This window comes from Topomyia yanbarensis, chromosome 2, assembly GCF_030247195.1.
Source record: "Topomyia yanbarensis strain Yona2022 chromosome 2, ASM3024719v1, whole genome shotgun sequence".
Lineage (NCBI taxonomy): Eukaryota > Metazoa > Arthropoda > Insecta > Diptera > Culicidae > Topomyia > Topomyia yanbarensis.
The window spans coordinates 330721827-330741198 of NC_080671.1; the positions used below are offsets into that span (position 1 = coordinate 330721827).

The 19372-nt window shown below is 38.9% G+C and overlaps 1 protein-coding gene across 2 annotated transcripts; it reads right to left on the reverse strand.

Moving 5' to 3' along the window:
• On the reverse strand, positions 1–13846 carry LOC131683905 (cryptochrome-1). 2 transcript variants are annotated; one of them, XR_009304585.1, is made up of 6 exons: positions 13649–13846; positions 12849–13183; positions 1170–1831; positions 871–1119; positions 486–793; positions 1–428 (listed from the first exon to the last, which is right to left on the reverse strand). XR_009304585.1 is itself a non-coding variant. In XM_058966307.1 (5 exons), the coding sequence occupies exons 1-5, from the start codon at positions 13794–13796 to the stop codon at positions 553–555; spliced, it is 1635 nt and encodes a 544-aa protein (XP_058822290.1). In that variant the 5' UTR covers positions 13797–13845; the 3' UTR covers positions 3–552. The 2 variants fall into 2 exon arrangements, 1 of the variants encoding a protein (XP_058822290.1); XM_058966307.1 differs by having other exon boundaries at positions 3–793; positions 13649–13845.
• Positions 13847–19372: the final 5526 nt, after the last annotated feature.

Here is a 19372-nt window from a genome sequence, read left to right on the forward strand (position 1 = left end):
CAATCGTGATACTTCTGGAATATTTGTTGAGTTTGTTAATGGTTTACGTACTACATTGATTTTGACAAAAAGATGGAGTCGCGTGTAACAATCCAGCCAAGCCGTACTTTATTCTGAAAATTACACAACTTTCGAAAGTGGCCTAAATTATCCTTGACTTCTGTGCCAGTCAACTCTACAATGGTTCATTTATTTATAAATGTTTATAAGCTTTTCTGGGCTGCCATACACAGGAAATAATGGCAACCAATCAGAGCATCACTTTTTGAAAGTGTTTTTTTTTTCATTATTTATGCTTATCTTACTACATGTTTCTAAATATAAGACATAATAATTGATTCGATCATATAAAATTATATTATTCTGCTGGTAGTGGAGGTCAAACGTAGTCACGATAATATGTCCATTCTCTTCAAGAGTGTTGTAATCTAGCGCATTAGTAATACAATATATTCTATAAGACAGATTGATATCGTCGTTTGTACCTGAGAATTGATTTTTTATTGGCAGCCGGTTCAGTTGGTTTAATGTATGTTAAAAAAAACAAATTGTTTAGCAATCTGCAATGACATCCTCGGGTAACCAAAAAAATTGCCTAATTTCCTCCATGTCCGACGGTCGACAGTGTGGTGGTGTAGATCCACGTTCCATCAACTTCTTGCGAATTCCATTCATAGTGTGGACGTTCCGTTTGCTGGCCTGATCTAGGTCAACAATAGGGGCCGGATAATCCTGACCTATAATGCAGGTATATTCCTTTTGCACATCCAGCGGCATCTTCCACGGTTCGTGGCTGAAAGTATCAAACAAAAAACAAACAACTCGAATTGACTGCGCGAAATAGTCCAAGCCAGTTATTTACACACTTACACATAGATAGTAGGCAGCTTGCTTAACTCAGGCAAGTATCGTCTTACGTAGTCTCCCTTTGGGTCTAGTCGACGAGCCAGCACAATGGGAGACGTGCATGAAGACGAATCGAGCATTTTCTCAAAAGCAGACGACGAAACCCACATCCAATTTCCTGAGCATACTGACCAGTCCGCATCAAGCAAGTGTTTGAGAAAATGTTCGACTCCAGCCTCCCAGCTTATCCATAAACATCCGCGTGTCAGAAACCTGCAAGGAACAATCACACAATAACACCATCATTTCTGATCAGTACTTACGTTGCCGTGATATTCCTAAGAATGTGGTGCAGCCATCCCTCGGCTAGCAACTGTCTCATGGCGGCATCCACAATCGGATATCCGGTACGTCCTTCTTTCCACCGATCCAGTGAATCATCCTTTGGCTCATACCAGGGAATGTTGAGGCAGATTGGGTTCGCTTCCATCACGGCGTAATGAGGATTGTGCACCGACATCGTGTAGAAATATTCCCGCCAAATCAGCTGTCCAGTTATATGATGACCTTGCGGATTCTTGCATTCGCTCTTCGACTGTACCTTCTCGAAAAGATCGTTGACACACCAGTAGAACATTCGCACCGATAAGCACCCAAAACGCAGCGCAGCACTTTGCGACGTTGATGAACCCAAAAATTCCGGTTTGGCCTGGTTTGGCAGATAGTACCCATCGCGGAATGCTTCCTCTTCCTGGTTCAGCCGACGACTGAGATTTTCGAGTGCTTTGGTTTCTCCACCCACCCATCGATTGTGCGAAATATCCGGATTGCCTTCGTAGTAGATTCCAAAGTCTTTCGTAGTCGGATGAATGGTGAATAGTTTCAACTCGGCAGCCAGAATGGCCGGCACTTTGCCGATTTCTGCAAACTCGAAGATTGGTGCTTCCACGGGGCGTTGTGGTTTGCCAATTATGTTAACCGTGTGCTGAAAAGAGAATTATTCAATGCAGTTTTAGTATAATCTTAAATCGATCTTAAATCATCTGAAAATCTGAAATGCTGTGGCCGAAATTGGTTTCCTCTAATAATCGGCAGTTATGCAAATGCCCACCACATAATTTGGGGCAACTCAGATATCAATTTGAGAGGCACCGAATTGATGGAATACCTAAGCAGCACAAATCTACATATACTTAGTGTACACACTTAGAAAAAAATGAAAATTACATATGACGTAAACAACATTGCGATGTATTCTGCTGTCTAATAATGGAACTTTACATGTTTTGACATGTGAAATAAAATATTGTGTCTCTTTTGATGTAGCACTCGGTTGAAAGGAAATAGAGAATAGTGAAGAAACCGCATTTTGACATGTTTATTTATTTCCTTATCTTCGATATACACCGTACAGACGCATTTTAAAACTATATATTTCTTATTAATATCTTATATCTATGCTTGGAAATGTTAAAATCATACACTGAAGAAGCTTCGTTAAATCTGCGGCAACATCTTTCCAGTGAATTATTTTGTCCATATGAAGTACGGTGTCTAGGGATCCACAACAGAGTGGGGTTACGGAGAACACGAGGAGGCGCATACAAATTAACGCCCGAGAGAAGATCGGGACTGTCGATATTACCTGACAGCAAGTCGAAAACAAAAACTCTTTGCAGGAAGATACGGCGAGTCGCCAGAGTCTGCAGACCGAGTAGCATACATCTATCGGCATAAGGAGGCAACACAACTGGATCATTCCATGGAAGTTTCCTGAGGGCGAATCGCACAAAACATCTTTGTATACGCTCTAGTCGGTCAATTTGAACGGCATGGTATGGTGCCCACACTTGCACAGCATACTCCAGAACACTTCTGATCAGGGCACAGAAGAGTGCTTTTAGTGCGTAGAAATCATCGAAGTCCGCCGTGTTCCGCTTTAAGGGACCACTTCAATGAAAAAAATATACTGACAGCGAAAGTATACTAGGAACACTGTTGGTTTTGACAAGACACGCGGAGCAAAAAATCTAGGGTTACATTAGAAAATGTCCTTTTGTATTCACCCATATGCATAACCTGAAAATTAAAATAGTGTTCTTACTATGATGCAAACTTCATATTTGACATTTGCTTTTATCCAACGTCACATGGAGGTGCCACACATATATTATGTAGTATTTGCTGGAGACTAAAACTGATTCAGTTGCGAACCTAACTAGTTTCAAAGCAATCGTCTTCAAAATTGAACCAAAAATCGGATTACTAGATTACTAGGATTACTAGTAATCTGATGTAAACCAGGGATAATTTATATCATTCAACCAGTTTATTAAAAATGTTTGTTATAATAGAAAATCGACGTGTTCCAATGTATAGCCCAATGGCGATGCATTCCAATGTACATAGTCCAATGAACGGCGATTGATACGATTCGGATGCAATATTATTTCAATCATGCATTCATCATCATGTTGAAGCCAAGAACATATTTCATCTGTTTTACATTCTTTGTCTTGCAATACAAAATGATTTTGACGGTATATTCTAGATCTCATGTTCTATTCGATTTTATTCCGATATTTATGTATTATTTTACTAAGCACGCAATGTTAGGTTGTATACCTATATTCGGTACAACAACTAAAGACTGACCAATTTTTGATTTTACACAGTGTGTAAAGCGCTATGTGTAACAAAGACGGCTATATTTTTGCTCATGCACTGAAGTTCACCATAAACGGTTCGCAACATCTTCCGCTCGAACATGTTGGTCCTTTTCTCAGCTTAGAGATTTGTTTATGCTGTCAGTTGCGCCCTAAAAATCCGTTTTACTTACAGAGTTATCTCTAGTTTTCTCAATTATCAATTGATTTCTACCAAACCACCTGCAAGCGATAATTGATTACTGATTTATACAAATATTTGACCCAATTCGAGGGTCATTTCAACCATATTCATGTAAATTCAATAATATCGCATCAACATATCGTGTATATAATCCTTCTAGATTCATGTGGCTAGTTGCATCAAAAATCGTGTATAGAAACCCAAATGAATTTCACTTGGAACCGTTTTTGGCAGTTTCGTGAGAATTCGAGATTATGTGGCCAACTCTGAAGAACCTTGCAGAGGACTTTCATTCATTCGATCGAAATCTATGAAAACAAAAACTTATTTTCGCATGGAACATTGGAACCAATATTGATTTCATTTACGTTCATTGAGCCCTGCCTAACGACTAATGATTTCAATAGAATGGCTTTCTTCCTCATCCCCCAGCAGTCGCACGATTATCTTTACGTAGGTGACCACCTGAGTTTTTATAACGATTTTACCTGAATTTCAGAACACTCTGCACTCAGTGCACTACGCGACATCCGGAGGGTTGTCTGCACACAAATATTTTTTTTTTTTTCAGTATATGCATTATACATACCTAAGTGATACATTCTGACGTTTCTTTCGCAAACCATACGACCTAGGAGCGTAATCGTAATCGTATACCACATTCACCATGTTTATAGAATGTTTTCACTGATTTTTTTCGATGTTCATCGCGACGACCCACGCCAAAAATGTAAAATGTATACATTGTGCTCCATACTAAACATTTTCTGAGTTTTTCATAAGTGTACTTCATCTAGTTTCTTACGATCCGTTATCCCGAAAAGATATAAAAGATACCTATTACTCATGACTGTTGTTTTGGTAACATTTATAACTGTTACGGCCAATTTCTTCACTTGGATGAAAACCGGTTTTCGGCTAATTGGTCACCAGCAACCCGAAAACTGGTTTGCAGCGAAAACCGGTTTTCATACAGTGAAGAAATTAGTCGTTAGTGCTCGTGTTGTCTACTCAACATTGCGCTTTGATTGAATTTGAAAAATCAACTAAAGCATTTCTTTATTTTTCACCACATCGATTTCCTAAAATTGATATAAACCCTTTTCAATTTGCTTGCTAGATATAGGTCTTGACGTCAATGGAAGTCATGTTATTTTTATCAACAAACAAGCGAATCTACAGCTAGCTGGCCATGGGATTTGATTTTATGCAAGCTGTTTTCACACTGTAAGAAACGATCGAAAGCGAATGGTCAATTATGCTGGCATGTATACATTAATTTATTTCATAAAAATGAGGTAAATGCTTGCCTACATTGTTTCTTCCGGAATAAAATCCACTCTCGATGATTTATCTCACATACACACTTGACTATATTGTCATATATGTCATTCGAAAGATTGAATATTCAATTGTGACCACATTTAGCTTATTATCACATAGTGACTAAAAATCTTCGCGTATGCCATAGTGTTGCCGAAGTGCATGTAAACAAACATGCGTTTACCAAAAACTTCCGGACAGGTAATTCCGGTTTCCGTGCTATTTTTCAAGGAACGGTAGATTTTAAAGGTTCCCTCTACTTACTACGAAGGGATCAAGGTATGTTGAGTGTTTTAGATTATGCGGTTATGTAGATAAATTGTCCAGAAAGCTGCAGTGTCAGAGAGCGCCATAGTCAATCGATCTGAACTGCACTTACAATTTTTCGGACAGGAAATCTTCATAACGGATAAGTATTTTTATTCAACGACTATTTTTAAATGTTTGTTACACTTTGTTTTAGGTATTGAGGAAATTTGAACGCAATTTAGATTGTCACAAACGAGTAAAACATAAAATAATTCAGGTACAGAATCACCACAGTTTATATTGAAGTGGTCCGTTAAGAAGCCCAGCATTCCGAAAGCCTTAGCAGTTGTCGCGGTGATATGGTCGGAAAAGCTCAACTTCCTATCAAAGAGCACTCCCAAGTCACGGATCGAGTCGACGCTTTCAATTGTTCTACCCTTTAGGCTGTATTCATAACGTCCTGGAGTAAGCAAGCGTCCGAAACTGATTACTTTGCATTTATTAACGTTGACTTCCATTCCGTTAAGCGTACACCATTCTTGAATAGTACAGATATCTTCTTGAAGCACTACGGCGTCAAGTGCAGAAGCGATAGTTCGGAAGATTTTGAGATCGTCCGCGTACAGCAATTTCCCAGACTTGATCCGACTACAGATATCGTTAATAAACAGAATAAAAATAAGCGGGCCCAGATGACTGCCTTGCGGGACACCTGTGGGTGTTCTGAATGTGCTTGAACGCGTGTTTTTTATACTCACGAATGCCGAGCGATCGGAAAGATACGACTGCAACCAGTTAGTCAACCAGGTGGGAAATCCCAAACGCTTTAATTTCAAGATTGCGATGTTGTGCGGTACTTTGTCGAAAGCTTTTGAGAAATCGACGTAAATTGCGTCCACCTGATGACGCTTCTCGACGGCGGGAAACAACTTAGAAGTGTAGGCTATCAGGTTAGAAGTTGTTGATCGTTTTGTGACAAACCCGTGTTGATACTCCGAGATAATGTGGGATGCAGCTGCATACGTGACGTTGTAGACCAGCTTTTCGAGAACTTTGGAGAGACAGTTTAATAATGAGATACCTCTGTAATTTTCGACGTTGTGAATATTTCCAGCCTTGTGAATGGGAACGATAGCAGCTTCTTTCCAGGCGATAGGAAAAATGCCTTCAGCGAGAGAGCGATTGAATGTAAAGTCAAGTGAATTGTGACGCTCCTTTTACATGCATCTTGCGAGATGTAAATATTTTTAAGTGCGTACATAATTGCCCAACATTTGCACGATCTGACAGAGAAGAGGTATGAGATGCAACTCTCTGCTCTGACGGTATTATGCATCAGTTGGCACACTAGCTCGTACCCAACAAGCTCGAACCGTCTGTTGAAGCTAAGAAAAATCGCTCCGTCTGGCAACACTAAACGTGATCCACACTGCGAGAATCACTTGATATCATTTTCTCGTACGCAAAGTATATGCACATTTCGTTTATCTTATCACGAGTAGGTAGTAGATAGCAATAGGTATGATCGATCGGAGCCAATATTCACCACTTGCTCCGTCGCTTCGTACGAATTACGGGAGCAATAGCAGTTAGAAATTATATCTCGCATCGCATTCCACTTCATTCATAAATTTATTATACACCGTATTCTAAAGCGTGCAGAATTAAAGAGCTCTTTCAGTTACATTTATTGGTCCCTCGAGCCGGATAGTTTGAGCCAGAGGACCGTTGGGCGAAAGTTTCTAGTGGTGAAACAGACGTTGCGACCTCGTGGAAGTAGGACAATAATGCCTGTCCGGAGCAATAATGACGTCAGTTCATCCGCCGTCGCGAATGTGGTGTCCACGTACGTGGCCTGGAAATCGCCATTGTTCATTAGGTGAGCGTGTCAGCAGAGATCGAGGGAAGGCAAAGTGTGGAAGGTGAAGTTCGGAGTGCTTGGAACGCTCACTGTGAGATACGTAGGTACCAGGATCAACAATTGAGCCTAGAAAAAGGGAAGTACTGTTGAGTGCGACCTGGGGTGCCGTCATGCATGACGTTCTTAGTCGACCGTTACCGGTAGTAGACGTAGTTGAACGGTGGTACGCTACAAGTATTTATTTGATTAATTTAATTCAAGCCGCGCGCGATTTTCGAAAAAAATAGTCAGCATTATGTCGTGCAGTGTTCGATCGTGTTCAATTAGTTCAATGATCGTTTCTTATGGAAGTGCGAGTTTTGCAACAAATTGTATCACGCGGCCTGTGTAGGAGTGCAACGGCACCAAGAGCATCACATCACGTCTTTTATGATTCCTCTATGCTCGGATTGTCAGCATAATCTTAAAACGGGGATTGATACACGTAAAGTGCTTTTCCAACAGGAGCAGCTGTTTAATTTAATCAAGACGCAAACGGATTCCAATCTTCGAATGGCTGCTGACATAAAAAAGTTGAACGCATTTGGTGAACTGTTCGACAACATTGATCACCAGCTAAAAGTGACTAATGTAAATAATATCACCTGCGCGAAAGTTGATTATGCGGTGTCAACATTATCGCGCACCATGGAAAACAACGCGGTCAATAAGGCCGATGAGCTCGTTGTTTTAAAAAATCATATAACGTCATTATTCAACATATCTATGGAATCCACAAGGAAGCGCATTGAGGAGTACGTGGTGGAGCTCACAACTGACCTGATTCGTGAGCTAAAAAAATATGCTGCGAAGTTCAAAATTTAAGCGTAATAACCATTGACATGGCGTCTCAATGCAACGAACATACCGGTAACCAGTCATTTTCTGCTCGTGATGCTCTTGACGAAATAAAATCACAAGCCAACGCTGTTGACGATGATATTTTAGACGAAGTAAGGGCAATTGCCACGACAATTAGTACCCTGGAAACCAGTGTTAATAATGCTCGTTTGACACCTGCGGTGTCTCCCCCCAGTCTGATGGACGAATTGACCGTCGTTTTAAATAGAACTGTTATCTCAGGTTCGCAGCATAATCAAGTGGCGAAAGATAGATGGCGCACACTTGGTTCGAAAAGAGTTTTGCGCTCCGACTGGTCAGAATATGACTTACGTAAACAGCGTCGTATTAAACAACAAAAAGAGAAAGATGAAGCAGCAAAGAGTAAAAAATCTAGAAGAACACAGGGTACAAGATACAGCAATATCAACAGTAATAACAATAACAACTACAACAACAAAGATAGCAAGTGCAATAAGAACTGGAACCGCAATAAGTACAACAATAACAATAATCACAACTACAACCAAAATAGAAACAACAACGACCACAACGAAAACAGAAACAACAACATTAACAGCAATAACAACACCAGCAACAACAACAACAACAACAATAATCACAGAATAAGCAACTACAACGGAAACAGCCACTACAACAGCAACGACAACTACAACAGAAATAACAACCACAACGAAAGCAGAAACAGCAGTTACAGCAACAACAACAACAGAAACAGCAATTGCAATAGAAACAACAATGGTCTTAACAATCACCATAACAATCAACATCATAGTTCATCTTGCTCATGTGAACGTTCGTGTATTCGCCAATTTTAACGCACTTCTCAGAGGCAGACCAGGACAACCATGACGCAGCTGGTAACAGTACAATAGTTTTAAACAATATTTTTACGAATAACGAATCACAACCAACTTCTTCGAAAGCCACTGAAATTTTGGTTTACTGTCAAAATTTTAATAGAATGAGGAGCGCCGTAAAGATGAACGAAATCCATAAGAATATATTAGGCTTCTCATTTTCGATAATTCTAGGTACCGAAACAAGGAATGAGGATATAAAAAGTGAAGAGGTTTTTGGTAGTGACTATAATGTTTTTAGAGATGATCGTGATTTACGACTAACCCAAACAATGTCAGGGGGAGGAGTTCTCATCGCAGTTTCATCTATATTTAATTCCGATCTTATTGTCTCACCAAAATTCAAAGAATTTGAACATGTAATGGGTTAAAGCACATATCGCTGATGAAATCCACATTTTTGTCTCAGTGTACTTTCCACCGGATCTAGCTTGCAAATCAACATATGAGATTTTCTTTCAAGCAGCTGAAGAAATAATCTCTAATTTTCCTCCAGAATTTAAAGTTCATATTTATGGTGATTTTAATCAGCGCAACTTAGATTTTATTCCTGACTCTGAAAATGAGAGCATTCTACTTCCTGTCGTTGGTGAAAACGAAACATTACAATATATGTTTGAGAAAATTGCATTGCTAGGACTCAATCAAATAAACCATATAAAAAATCAACACAATCGTTATTTAGATCTGCTATTAACAAACATTAATGAAGATTTCTGTGTTGATGAATCTCATTCTCCCTTATGGAAAAATGAAACATTTCACACAGCAATAGAATTCTCTATTTTTGTGCACAAGAATCATAATTTCATTGATTGTGACTTCGAGGACGTCTTCGATTATAGAAAAGCAAATTATGAAAATATTAAATATAAATTAAGCAGTGCTAATTGGCAGTCCCTTTTAAAGAATCAAGAGAACGTTGAATGTCCAGTGGAGATCTTTTATAATATTTTATGGCAAATATTACAGGAGGAAGTTCCATTCACGAAAAAACGACGAAATCATGCATCCAAAAATCCAGTTTGGTTCAACAAGGAAATTATTAATTTGAAAAATCGGAAGCAAAAAGCTCACAAAATTTACAGAAAACACAATAATCAGGATAATTTGGAAAAATACCTTAACATTCGTGACCAACTAACTTTGGCTATTTCTTCGGCACTAACTGTATATAATACAAAAACTGAAAATGAGATCAAGTCATGCCCAAAAAACTTTTTTAATTACATCAAAACTAAGTTGAATTCATGCAACTTCCCATCAAAAATGTCTTTAGATGGGAAAAAGGGTGAAACTTCAAAAGATATTTGTAATCTCTTCGCAACATTTTTTCAAGAAACTTATTCTAACTATTCAGACAATGATCGTGACTTTGAATATTTTTCTTATTTTCCTGATTATTCAAGGGATGTTGGTGTCAGTCACATTAATGTTCAAGATATCTTGTCTGGTCTCAATGATCTAGATGCCACTAAAGGCCCTGGACCTGATGGAATTCCACCTGCTTTCATAAAGAATTTAGCAACTGAGCTTACGTCACCTTTATTCTGGCTGTTCAATAAGTCACTAGAATCTGGTATTTTCCCAAAAGATTGGAAAAAATCTTTTTTAATACCTATTTATAAATCGGGTAAAAAATCTGATATTTGCAATTATCGTGGAATTGCCATTCTGTCTTGCTTTCCCAAACTTTTCGAATCCATCATAAATAAAACCATTTTCAACCAAGTCAAACATAAAATAACAAATTCACAACATGGGTTTTTAAAGGCCGTTCAACTAGTACAAACCTTTTAGAATTTATTGATTACTCGTTAAATGCCATGGATAAAGGAAATCATATAGAAGCTCTTTACACTGACTTCAGCAAAGCTTTCGATAAGCTGAACATTCCCATGTTAATATTCAAACATGAAAAATTGGGAATCGAGATGAGACTCCTCAATTGGATTAAGACATGGCCAGAATCAGAAGTATTCCAGTCAGAGCTGGATAGTTCACTTTTAGAAGAAAAACCCTTCGCGTTACTTTCTGTTCAAACGAAATGACATATTTTTGCTGAGATCCTCGTTCGGAGCGTAGCATGGATTTGTCGCTTCGCATATAATGCACTGCCTTGCAACTACAGTAACAGACGTATAGAACATTTGTCATTGACGTAATACAATGAAGCTGTAACTATGTTGGTTCGAGTTGCTCAACACGAGAGCTTTCCTGAAGAAATAGCAGGTCAAAAGGTAGACTAATAAAGTCATTTTTTTGTTAGGGGAAACTTTGCCACTGCGACCACTATTCTTTTGCGGCTTCCAGAGCAAACACATGTTGCCCGAATCCAATGTAGTTGGAAGCGAGTTTTTTGTTTGTCCTCATGTGTCGTCCCAACCGGGTAGTACATTATTAATGTAGCTAAGGATCCGTTTGGGGAAGGTATGCCTTCCGAAGTATCGCTCCCTTCGAAGAAATAGTACTGCACACTGGCAGAGAATATGTTCCGAGCTCTCAGGCTCGTAGTTACAAAATCGACAAATGTCATCTTGACTTTTGCCAATTTTTTTTCAGATGATACTTAGCAGGACAATGTCCCGTAAATAAACCTGTGATTATATAAGTCTACGTTTTAGATCCATTAGCTTTTTGGCTCTCGTTGTATCTGGATGTATGAATTTCTTAGCTTGTCGAGCGCCTTCTCCGTTACGCCAGTCGTTTAGTAGTTGGTCTCTTGCCCAAGCCGACAGTTCTAGTTTAATGACACAGGTAGATATACCTAGAAATAGTTCTGGTCCAACAAACGTGTTTGATGAACCACGCCTGGCTAATTCGTCGTAAACTTCGTTAACATCGATTCCTTGGTGGCCAGGTACCCAGAATATCATTACTTTATTCCGAGTTGCCAGTTGTTGTAAAGATGTGATGCACTCCCAAACCAGTTTGGACTCACATTTGACGACCTTAATGCCAACAGTGCTGCTTGGCTGTCCGAGAAGATTGCGATTTTTGCATGTCTGTGGTTTCATTTCCTACAGACCTCCGAGCAACAGTAAAGTCGTCTTTTAAATTGCTCTCGTCAAATCCTCGTCGGCGTTCGATTAGCACATGTACTTGTGTAAAAAATTCGCAAGCATCCAATGATTCTTCATCATCAACACCCACTGGTGAAGCTGGTCATGGAGTATTATCATCATAAACTGTTTCACGCCGGTCAGCAACTACGATTCTAAACTCTCGTCCATTGCCACCCTTGAGTGACGATCCTCGTATCTTCATGACAGCGCAAACCGTTTATCAAAAGGTATAACCAGAATGAGTGCGGAAATTCTAAAAGTAAAGCTCGACCAACCATTCCCGGTGTCCCCTATTATTAGGTTCTCTCCGAATAGTGATTTGATGAGGGTATATTAATATAATCCTTATTCGCTGGCAATTTACTGAGAAGTTCTGAGAACCAAGTAGATCACAGAAAAAATTCAGCAGTATTTTTGCAGTATCGACGACCGATCTCAGGAATTTTTCTGGGGACACAAACTGAACTATGGTTTCCAAAAAGTCACGGCGAAAGTTTATCACCCTAAATCAGATTAAGCCGAATTTGAATGAAAATATATCCTCGGGGGTGTTAGGTTACCTCAATATCCCCTCGGAGGTATTGATTCCTTCGGCGGTGCTCATCGAGAAATACCTTTCATTCCCTTGGGAGTGAAGAATACTTCCGTATTGTCTATATTTTCGTTATTTGTCTTATCCCTAACCTTGCCACTTCCCCAATCCTTCCCACCAGGCAAATGATGAAGACCAATTACGGCAAGGCACAAATCTCCGACTAGCATTGGTATGAGCTGCGAATCATGAATACACGGATGAATGAATCATGGATGTATGTATGTAAGTATGTTGTGACTTGCTCCAGGATCTCGAGCTGTGTAAACTAATTGGCTTAACTAAAATTTTCATAACCTTACCAGAAACATTTGGTACGTTAGTGGAGGGATTCCCCCATTGACCCGAATCACCTCTTCCGGATCCCATAGCGTGTGCGATACCTTCTCTACGCATCTTACGTCCATCATTTTGCACAGATCCGAAATTCGTTCATCCCGCTCTTTCCAGATGGGTTCGCAGTCCTGTTCGAAGCAAAGTTTTTTAATGTTCAACTCTTCAAACAATCGTCGCATCACATTGACAGCATTGCCGCGAAACATGAACAGCTGGCCGCCAATCTCCCGTAGCTGGCGGTCCAGGTCGGCTAACGACTCTAGCAGAAACTGCATACGATTGTAGCCCACCAGCTTCGTGCCTGTAAGTGTGTGAACATTACGTAATGTAAGGTAAATGGTAAGATTTAACTGATTTGGTAATTGCATATAAGAGACCTTGATAGGATAAAAGTATCCAATACACAAGGCTGGGTAAAGTGAATCAAGAAGTATGGGATAAGAGAGAGTTTCGTATTTTGTGATGATGTGTGACGACAGGGAGGTAGGGGCCCATATGCTACGTAGATTGTTTAAAGGGGAAGAAGGGTTGACCTGATATCACGACAATCATACCTGTTTCATCTAACTAACATCGTTTTTATTTTTTACGGCGCAGATAAGTTGATAAGTTCATTTTAACTAAATTATTCATTAGTAATTTTTATCTTAGGAAATTTAGAGGACGGCCTTCGGGATTTTAGTAAATTGTTGAGTAATGTCGCGTTTGTGACACTTTTTCCCACTGTGTAACGTGCTGCAGAAAATCCAGATTTTAAATCACTCACCAGCGCTTTCTCCGTCAAAAATGAAAATTGGATACAGCCGAACCGGTTCCGTGTGATCACCGTAGTCGTTGCGAAGGGCCTCCAGCAGGCTTGGGTTGTCGTGAAGTCGTAGTCCATGGCGAAACCAGAGAATGTTGTTTACAGCCATTTTCGTCGATTAACAGGTGTTATTGTCAAGGTTGACTGACGTTAACAAGGTTCTCTTGAATATTCCTAAACCTTCCTCAAGGTCGCCGGATGAACAATAGATCGAACAAATCTGAAATTCAAATTAAGGTCAATCTTAGTTTTTATCTATGATGTTGAATATATAAGGTAATTTCGGGAGAGATGCCGTGTCGGGTGAGATGCCATACTCTCTATATCTCGTATGTAGAATCATTTTGGTACGGTAATGTGATATTGCGAGTTTGTCTTTCGAAGAATTACAATACTGGAGATGTAAAATAATCCTCACAAGAATATTATTAATGATAATCTGCGTCCAGCTGCATCGCGAAGTGCTGAAAATTTTCAGAACCGCATTAAAACTGGAGCTTCCATTTCCCAACGGTTTTAAGCTTCCCGGGATTCGGGAAATAAATAAAAAAAAATTCCCGGGATTACATAAGAAAAAAAGAATGACTTGTTCCCTTGAAAATGAAAGAATAAATTAAAATTTTTCAAGCTTGATTGATTGCATGCATATCTGCCCTAAATCAGTTGTCAGAAGATGTCGATTTGACGGACTACACAGTATTGAATCATTTGATAACTCGTCACTCAGTTTATACAATATCAATACATAGTAAGCAAGAAACTTGTATAAAATTGTGTTGTGAAGATTGTTAAATTTACTTTCGAACAAGCAGTAAATTATTCAAAAACTGGACAAAAACACCAAACGCCAATACAAACAGTAACAGGTAACAGTAACGGAGATAACATGAAGGCTTACAGAGCCTGGGCTACAGAAGACGACGAATCGTGTGGTGCATGGTGCCTTTTATATACAAGTCATATTCACGAATGCGTTTTGCCTCATTCATCCGCTAAAGCAAAAATTAGGATAACGATTCGAGCGCATTTTCTAATTACTTTGCTATAGTAGCTTTATTATATCAAATAACAGATACTACTGTTCAGCAATGTTGAAGCTTATATAATTTTACACAAGTTTCTCGCGTACTATGTATCGATATTTTGCTTTTAAAAAAAGATATAATAAATTTTCCGAATTATGTACACATGACAAAACACTAACGTAAACGGTTTTGTGGGGTACATTTGTACTCCAGACAAACTTAAGTTGGTCAAGTGAAACAAATAGGTTTCACCTGCCTAAATTGAAGTTAAATAATCAAATTGATTTATGATAAAGATTGCTTGCAGCCAAAATAACCCGTAACGGAATAACAGGGATTGAAAATAGCCCTGGGGTACAAATGTACCCCACAAAACCATTCTTGGTTTAAGAACTTTTACCTGGTACAAATGTTCATTTAATGACATTACGATGTGAAAAAAAATACTTTTTAGCTACGGATCCTCCGCCATCGAGTGCTGCATCTCACCCGCAATTTGGTCCGTTCATCGAATGCATATTTCGTTCAATGTGTTATACTGGAATTGTAGGGGAGCCCGGGGCTAAGTTTGGGGTAAGTTGGCGGGATCCCTTTTTCTCTGTTTCTATTAGACATATAGCGCTGCCTCTTCTTGTGTACCTCAAGTTATGTGAAACCCTTTATCCAATGTGGTTTTGTTGCAAAGGTATTTGTTCGGGTGATATTGTGTTTTCGAGCATACCGAATAAATTTTCTAAATTTTAAATACTTTGCGTTATTTAGGGTGATTTTCAATCTATTTCCCGAATGATTACATTTTTCGATATCGCCCGAAAAGAGCTTTCAGTATCCGTATGGATATTACATCTATCCACAAACAAAAGTTATTTTTTAAATAGCTTTTAATAAGATATGCGGTTGGGGTAAGTTGGCGGTGCTGCACGCGGGGCAAGTTGGCGGTACTATTTACAGTGCAAAAAAGTCATCAAAAAATTTTATTTCTGGAATTCACTCCAAAGTAAGAAAATCTTTTTCTTGTATATCTCGCCAATGTAGGAGACATTTATTCCGGCCAATTGCATGAAGAATTTCGAAAATTTGCTTTTGAATAGGGAGTACGCGTCAAAGTCAAAATGCCGGGGTATTGAAACTGAAATGTAATAGCAAATGTCGGTTAATATACAGTTTTCTCGAAAAGACATTCAGCACGTTCCAAAAAAACTCTTGAAGTAATTGAATCTCCATTTGATTGCTTAGTTTTTGGCATATACTCACATACCGCCAACTTACCCCCGGGGCCGGGGTAAGTTGGCGGGTTTTCCGCGTCACATATTTTTGTCTCTAAAAATAGAGACAATGCATCAAACACTTCAAAAAAAATCAGAGATGTTGCCAACAGTCTGCTCTTTCATGCCGCGTGTTCTATTTTGCGTTGCGTTGCGTTGTGACGATGATTTTGGCGGATTGCACACTGACTTCAACATGTTTGACTGCAGATTATCTAATAAGAGTTGCTTAGGAAATGGTAAGTATGAATTCATACCAATCCGACCCACATTAAAACCTCAACAGCATGATAGCCATCATTGCCGGCTGCCTCCATCTTCATCGTTCACGGGGAAGGATAAGGTAGACAGGAAGTGTTGATGCTCCACCTACGGAAGGATGACGATTCATCAGACTCTTCCATAGGTGTCGCGGAGTTGGTAGTTTGGAAGGGTATCAGGTCTGGGATTCGCTCCAAGCAAGCGATGCGACCTATAAAGCATATTTTATTAGGTAGTTGTTTAGTTAGTCTTCGATGACTCGAAAAAGAAAAGATCTTGTTAAGTTTTTGGTTCCTTTTAAACTCTGGGAAGCCGGCTACTGAGAGTATCCTATGTTCCCTAAACAAAAGCAATTTGAACTCCACACAGCCGACCGTGGAAGTATTGCCTAGGTAAGCTAATATTATCTGCGTAATGGGCCGGATCACTATTTATTGAAACAGTATTCATACGGAATTTGTTACTTCTTTTCTACGATATATTTATTGGCTTGAAAACTACCGAGTGATAACAAATTATAAAGGGCAAAGATAGCGCGAGATGTTATAAATCATGGAAAGTATTTCTTATTTTCCATATCGGATTGTTTTTGGAATACAAGTATACGAGCGATAATAACGAACACTGAAGGGAAATATAAAGGATTGTTAACCTGATGCACGGGCTTGTTAGCAATAACGGAACTTGAAATTAGGTTCATAAAAACAGACGCGGCGAATTTTCAATACGTATTGACCCGTCGATACTAGTCAGATTAGTCGTATTAGGGCTAATTTCCGATCAACTATTCATTTTTACGGTAATGTTTTCTCGACAAGATCTGTTCGCACCCTCTCATTCTGCTACTATTGGCAGAAGGCTGATAGCACCCAGTCGTCGCTGGTCTAAGGACCAAATGTCATCAATAGACTTAGACTCGCTTGGAGGCATGAGATAGGAAACTTGTGAGAATGTTGTTATCCCACCAGTTGGCGACCTTTTCATGCCGCGTGTTCTAAATTGCAAGATATACCTACATCAAAGCGATAAAAATTGAAAGCTGAAAACACCGCCAACTAGCCCCGGTCTCCCCTAATATCATTTTTATATGAATTATACATACATAAAATTTTGCATTCCGGGATGTTTAAATTTGTATGAAAAGAAGTAAAGAACGCCGTGTCTGTCTAATATTCTACAAATCCAAACTCTTTCAATGTCGCTTTCAAGTATGCATTATTATTGAAGATTAAGTAATTCGGATACTCGCTCGTAACAGGAAATCGATGGTAGACTTCAGCCATCGCTGCGACGTACGTCCATTATCCGCTTTATTTTGATTCAATCTTTATTCGGAATGATGCTGATCCAACTGTGCCGGGAACGAATTCGATATATCGCGTTTTTTCACTTTATCTTACGCTACCCTAGAGCAGCTGAATCATATCATCCAAGGTAATCAAAGATTCTTTGCGTTAAATTGATACCATCCCATCGAAATGTTCGGCAAACGAATTCCAATTTTGGAAGGTAACTCTAGTAGCTGAGTTCAAAATATCTTCCCAATCGTAGTCGTGATTACCAGAATTTGGGTTATCCGAGGTTGATCCAAGCAAAATCGTTCAAAATAAATTGATATTGTATAAACTGAGTGACAAGTTATCAAATGATTTAATGCTGTGTAGTCCGTCAAATCGACATCTTCTGACAACTGATTTAGGGCAGATATACAATGTATTTTATTCATGCAATCAATCAAGTTTGAAAAATTTAAATTTATTCTTCCATTTTCAATGGAACAAGTCATTTTTTTCCTATGTATTCCCGGGATTTTTTTTAATTCTTTCCCGAGTCCCGGGAAGCTGAAAACCGTCGGGAAATGGAAGCTCTAACCCAAGCACAGAATTAAAATAAATTTTCCACTACGAAGAATCGAATTTGAAATTATTCTTCAAAAACGAAATAATCAAAACAGCCGAAAGGATTGCACTTTGATTTGTACATGATCGTGGTTGATTTTTGAAATTGAGCTCGATGTTTGGAAATACGCAATCGATAAATTCTTCAATGGACATCTAACATCTATCGGCAGGTCCCGTCCCAGTTTATAACAAGTGTTCACTTCGGACCATTTACTTTAACTTAATTTATTATTAATTCAACTAGAAGTGCTATACTTGCACATTTTCAACAAAAAATCTCTTCGATCTGATTAAAATTAAAGTATTAATCGAGTTTTTAGATGGAATGTTTAAGACTCATCTCTATTACTACATTATTATTACTCTACAAACGAATGTTGAATTGATTCGCACATTTCTTTGTAAGAATTAGTCAATGATTCAAACAGCTTCATTCAACAATAAATTGATCATAAATAGATTTATTAGCTTATCTAACGGGTCGTTGAACTTGTCTAAAAGCACAACGATAACCGGTGTGCAGCCACGTGGCTCTAATACGTAGCAGCGTGGTGTTTTTACGTCAAAGCAGTGAGGAGAAAAGGCTGATCAGATTTATGCTATTGCATAAACATGTGCTCTGCATTTGATCCGGGTGCCACAGGGGGAATATTTCTATCAAAAGAAACAGCTTCATAATTGCTTCAACATTTTAGATGTAGTTACGTAAAGAAGGATAATGCTTGAAAATTTTGCTAATGATTTCCTTTCATTATTGCGTGCTGCCAAAACACATTAGGCACGGAAATTGTTTTTTGTAAAAAGTTTGCTGTACAGATGTCAATGAAAAGTTGTACAAACTGCAAAACCAATGCCAGAAAATTGTACGTGATGGGGATTTAAATGGTCACCTGAGTATAATAAAGAAACTCAAACTAAACCTCCAAGAAAAAATGGAGGCTAAACCGAGCTTCGATATCTCATATGAGGTCCACATAGTGGATCGTCAGATGTAGGGGGTCCCATACTACATCCAGGTACAATATCACTAGGAAAGTAGCCTACAGTTTTCCGGGCAGAGGTATATGCAATATACACCTGCTCGGAGGTCTGTAGGAAACCAAACTACAGACATGCAAAAATCGCAATCAGTTAGTGCTTGTTTCATATATGTACCACCGTTTTGATGGTGGCGCTAGTATGCCTTCTCTGTAAGAGTACCACGAACAACGAAACGAAAAAGTTTCAAGAGAA

Excerpts from the sequence above, each read along its gene's own strand:
- LOC131683905 (XM_058966307.1), bottom strand. The coding sequence starts at position 13,796 with ATGGCTGTAAACAACATTCTCTGGTTTCGCCATGGACTACGACTTCAC. Across the intron at positions 13,184-13,648 it reads TTTTGACGGAGAAAGCGCTG|GCACGAAGCTGGTGGGCTAC; the intron begins GTGAGTGATTTA and ends ACACACTTACAG. Across the intron at positions 794-870 it reads AAGCTGCCTACTATCTATGT|CCACGAACCGTGGAAGATGC; the intron begins GTAAGTGTGTAA and ends TGATACTTTCAG.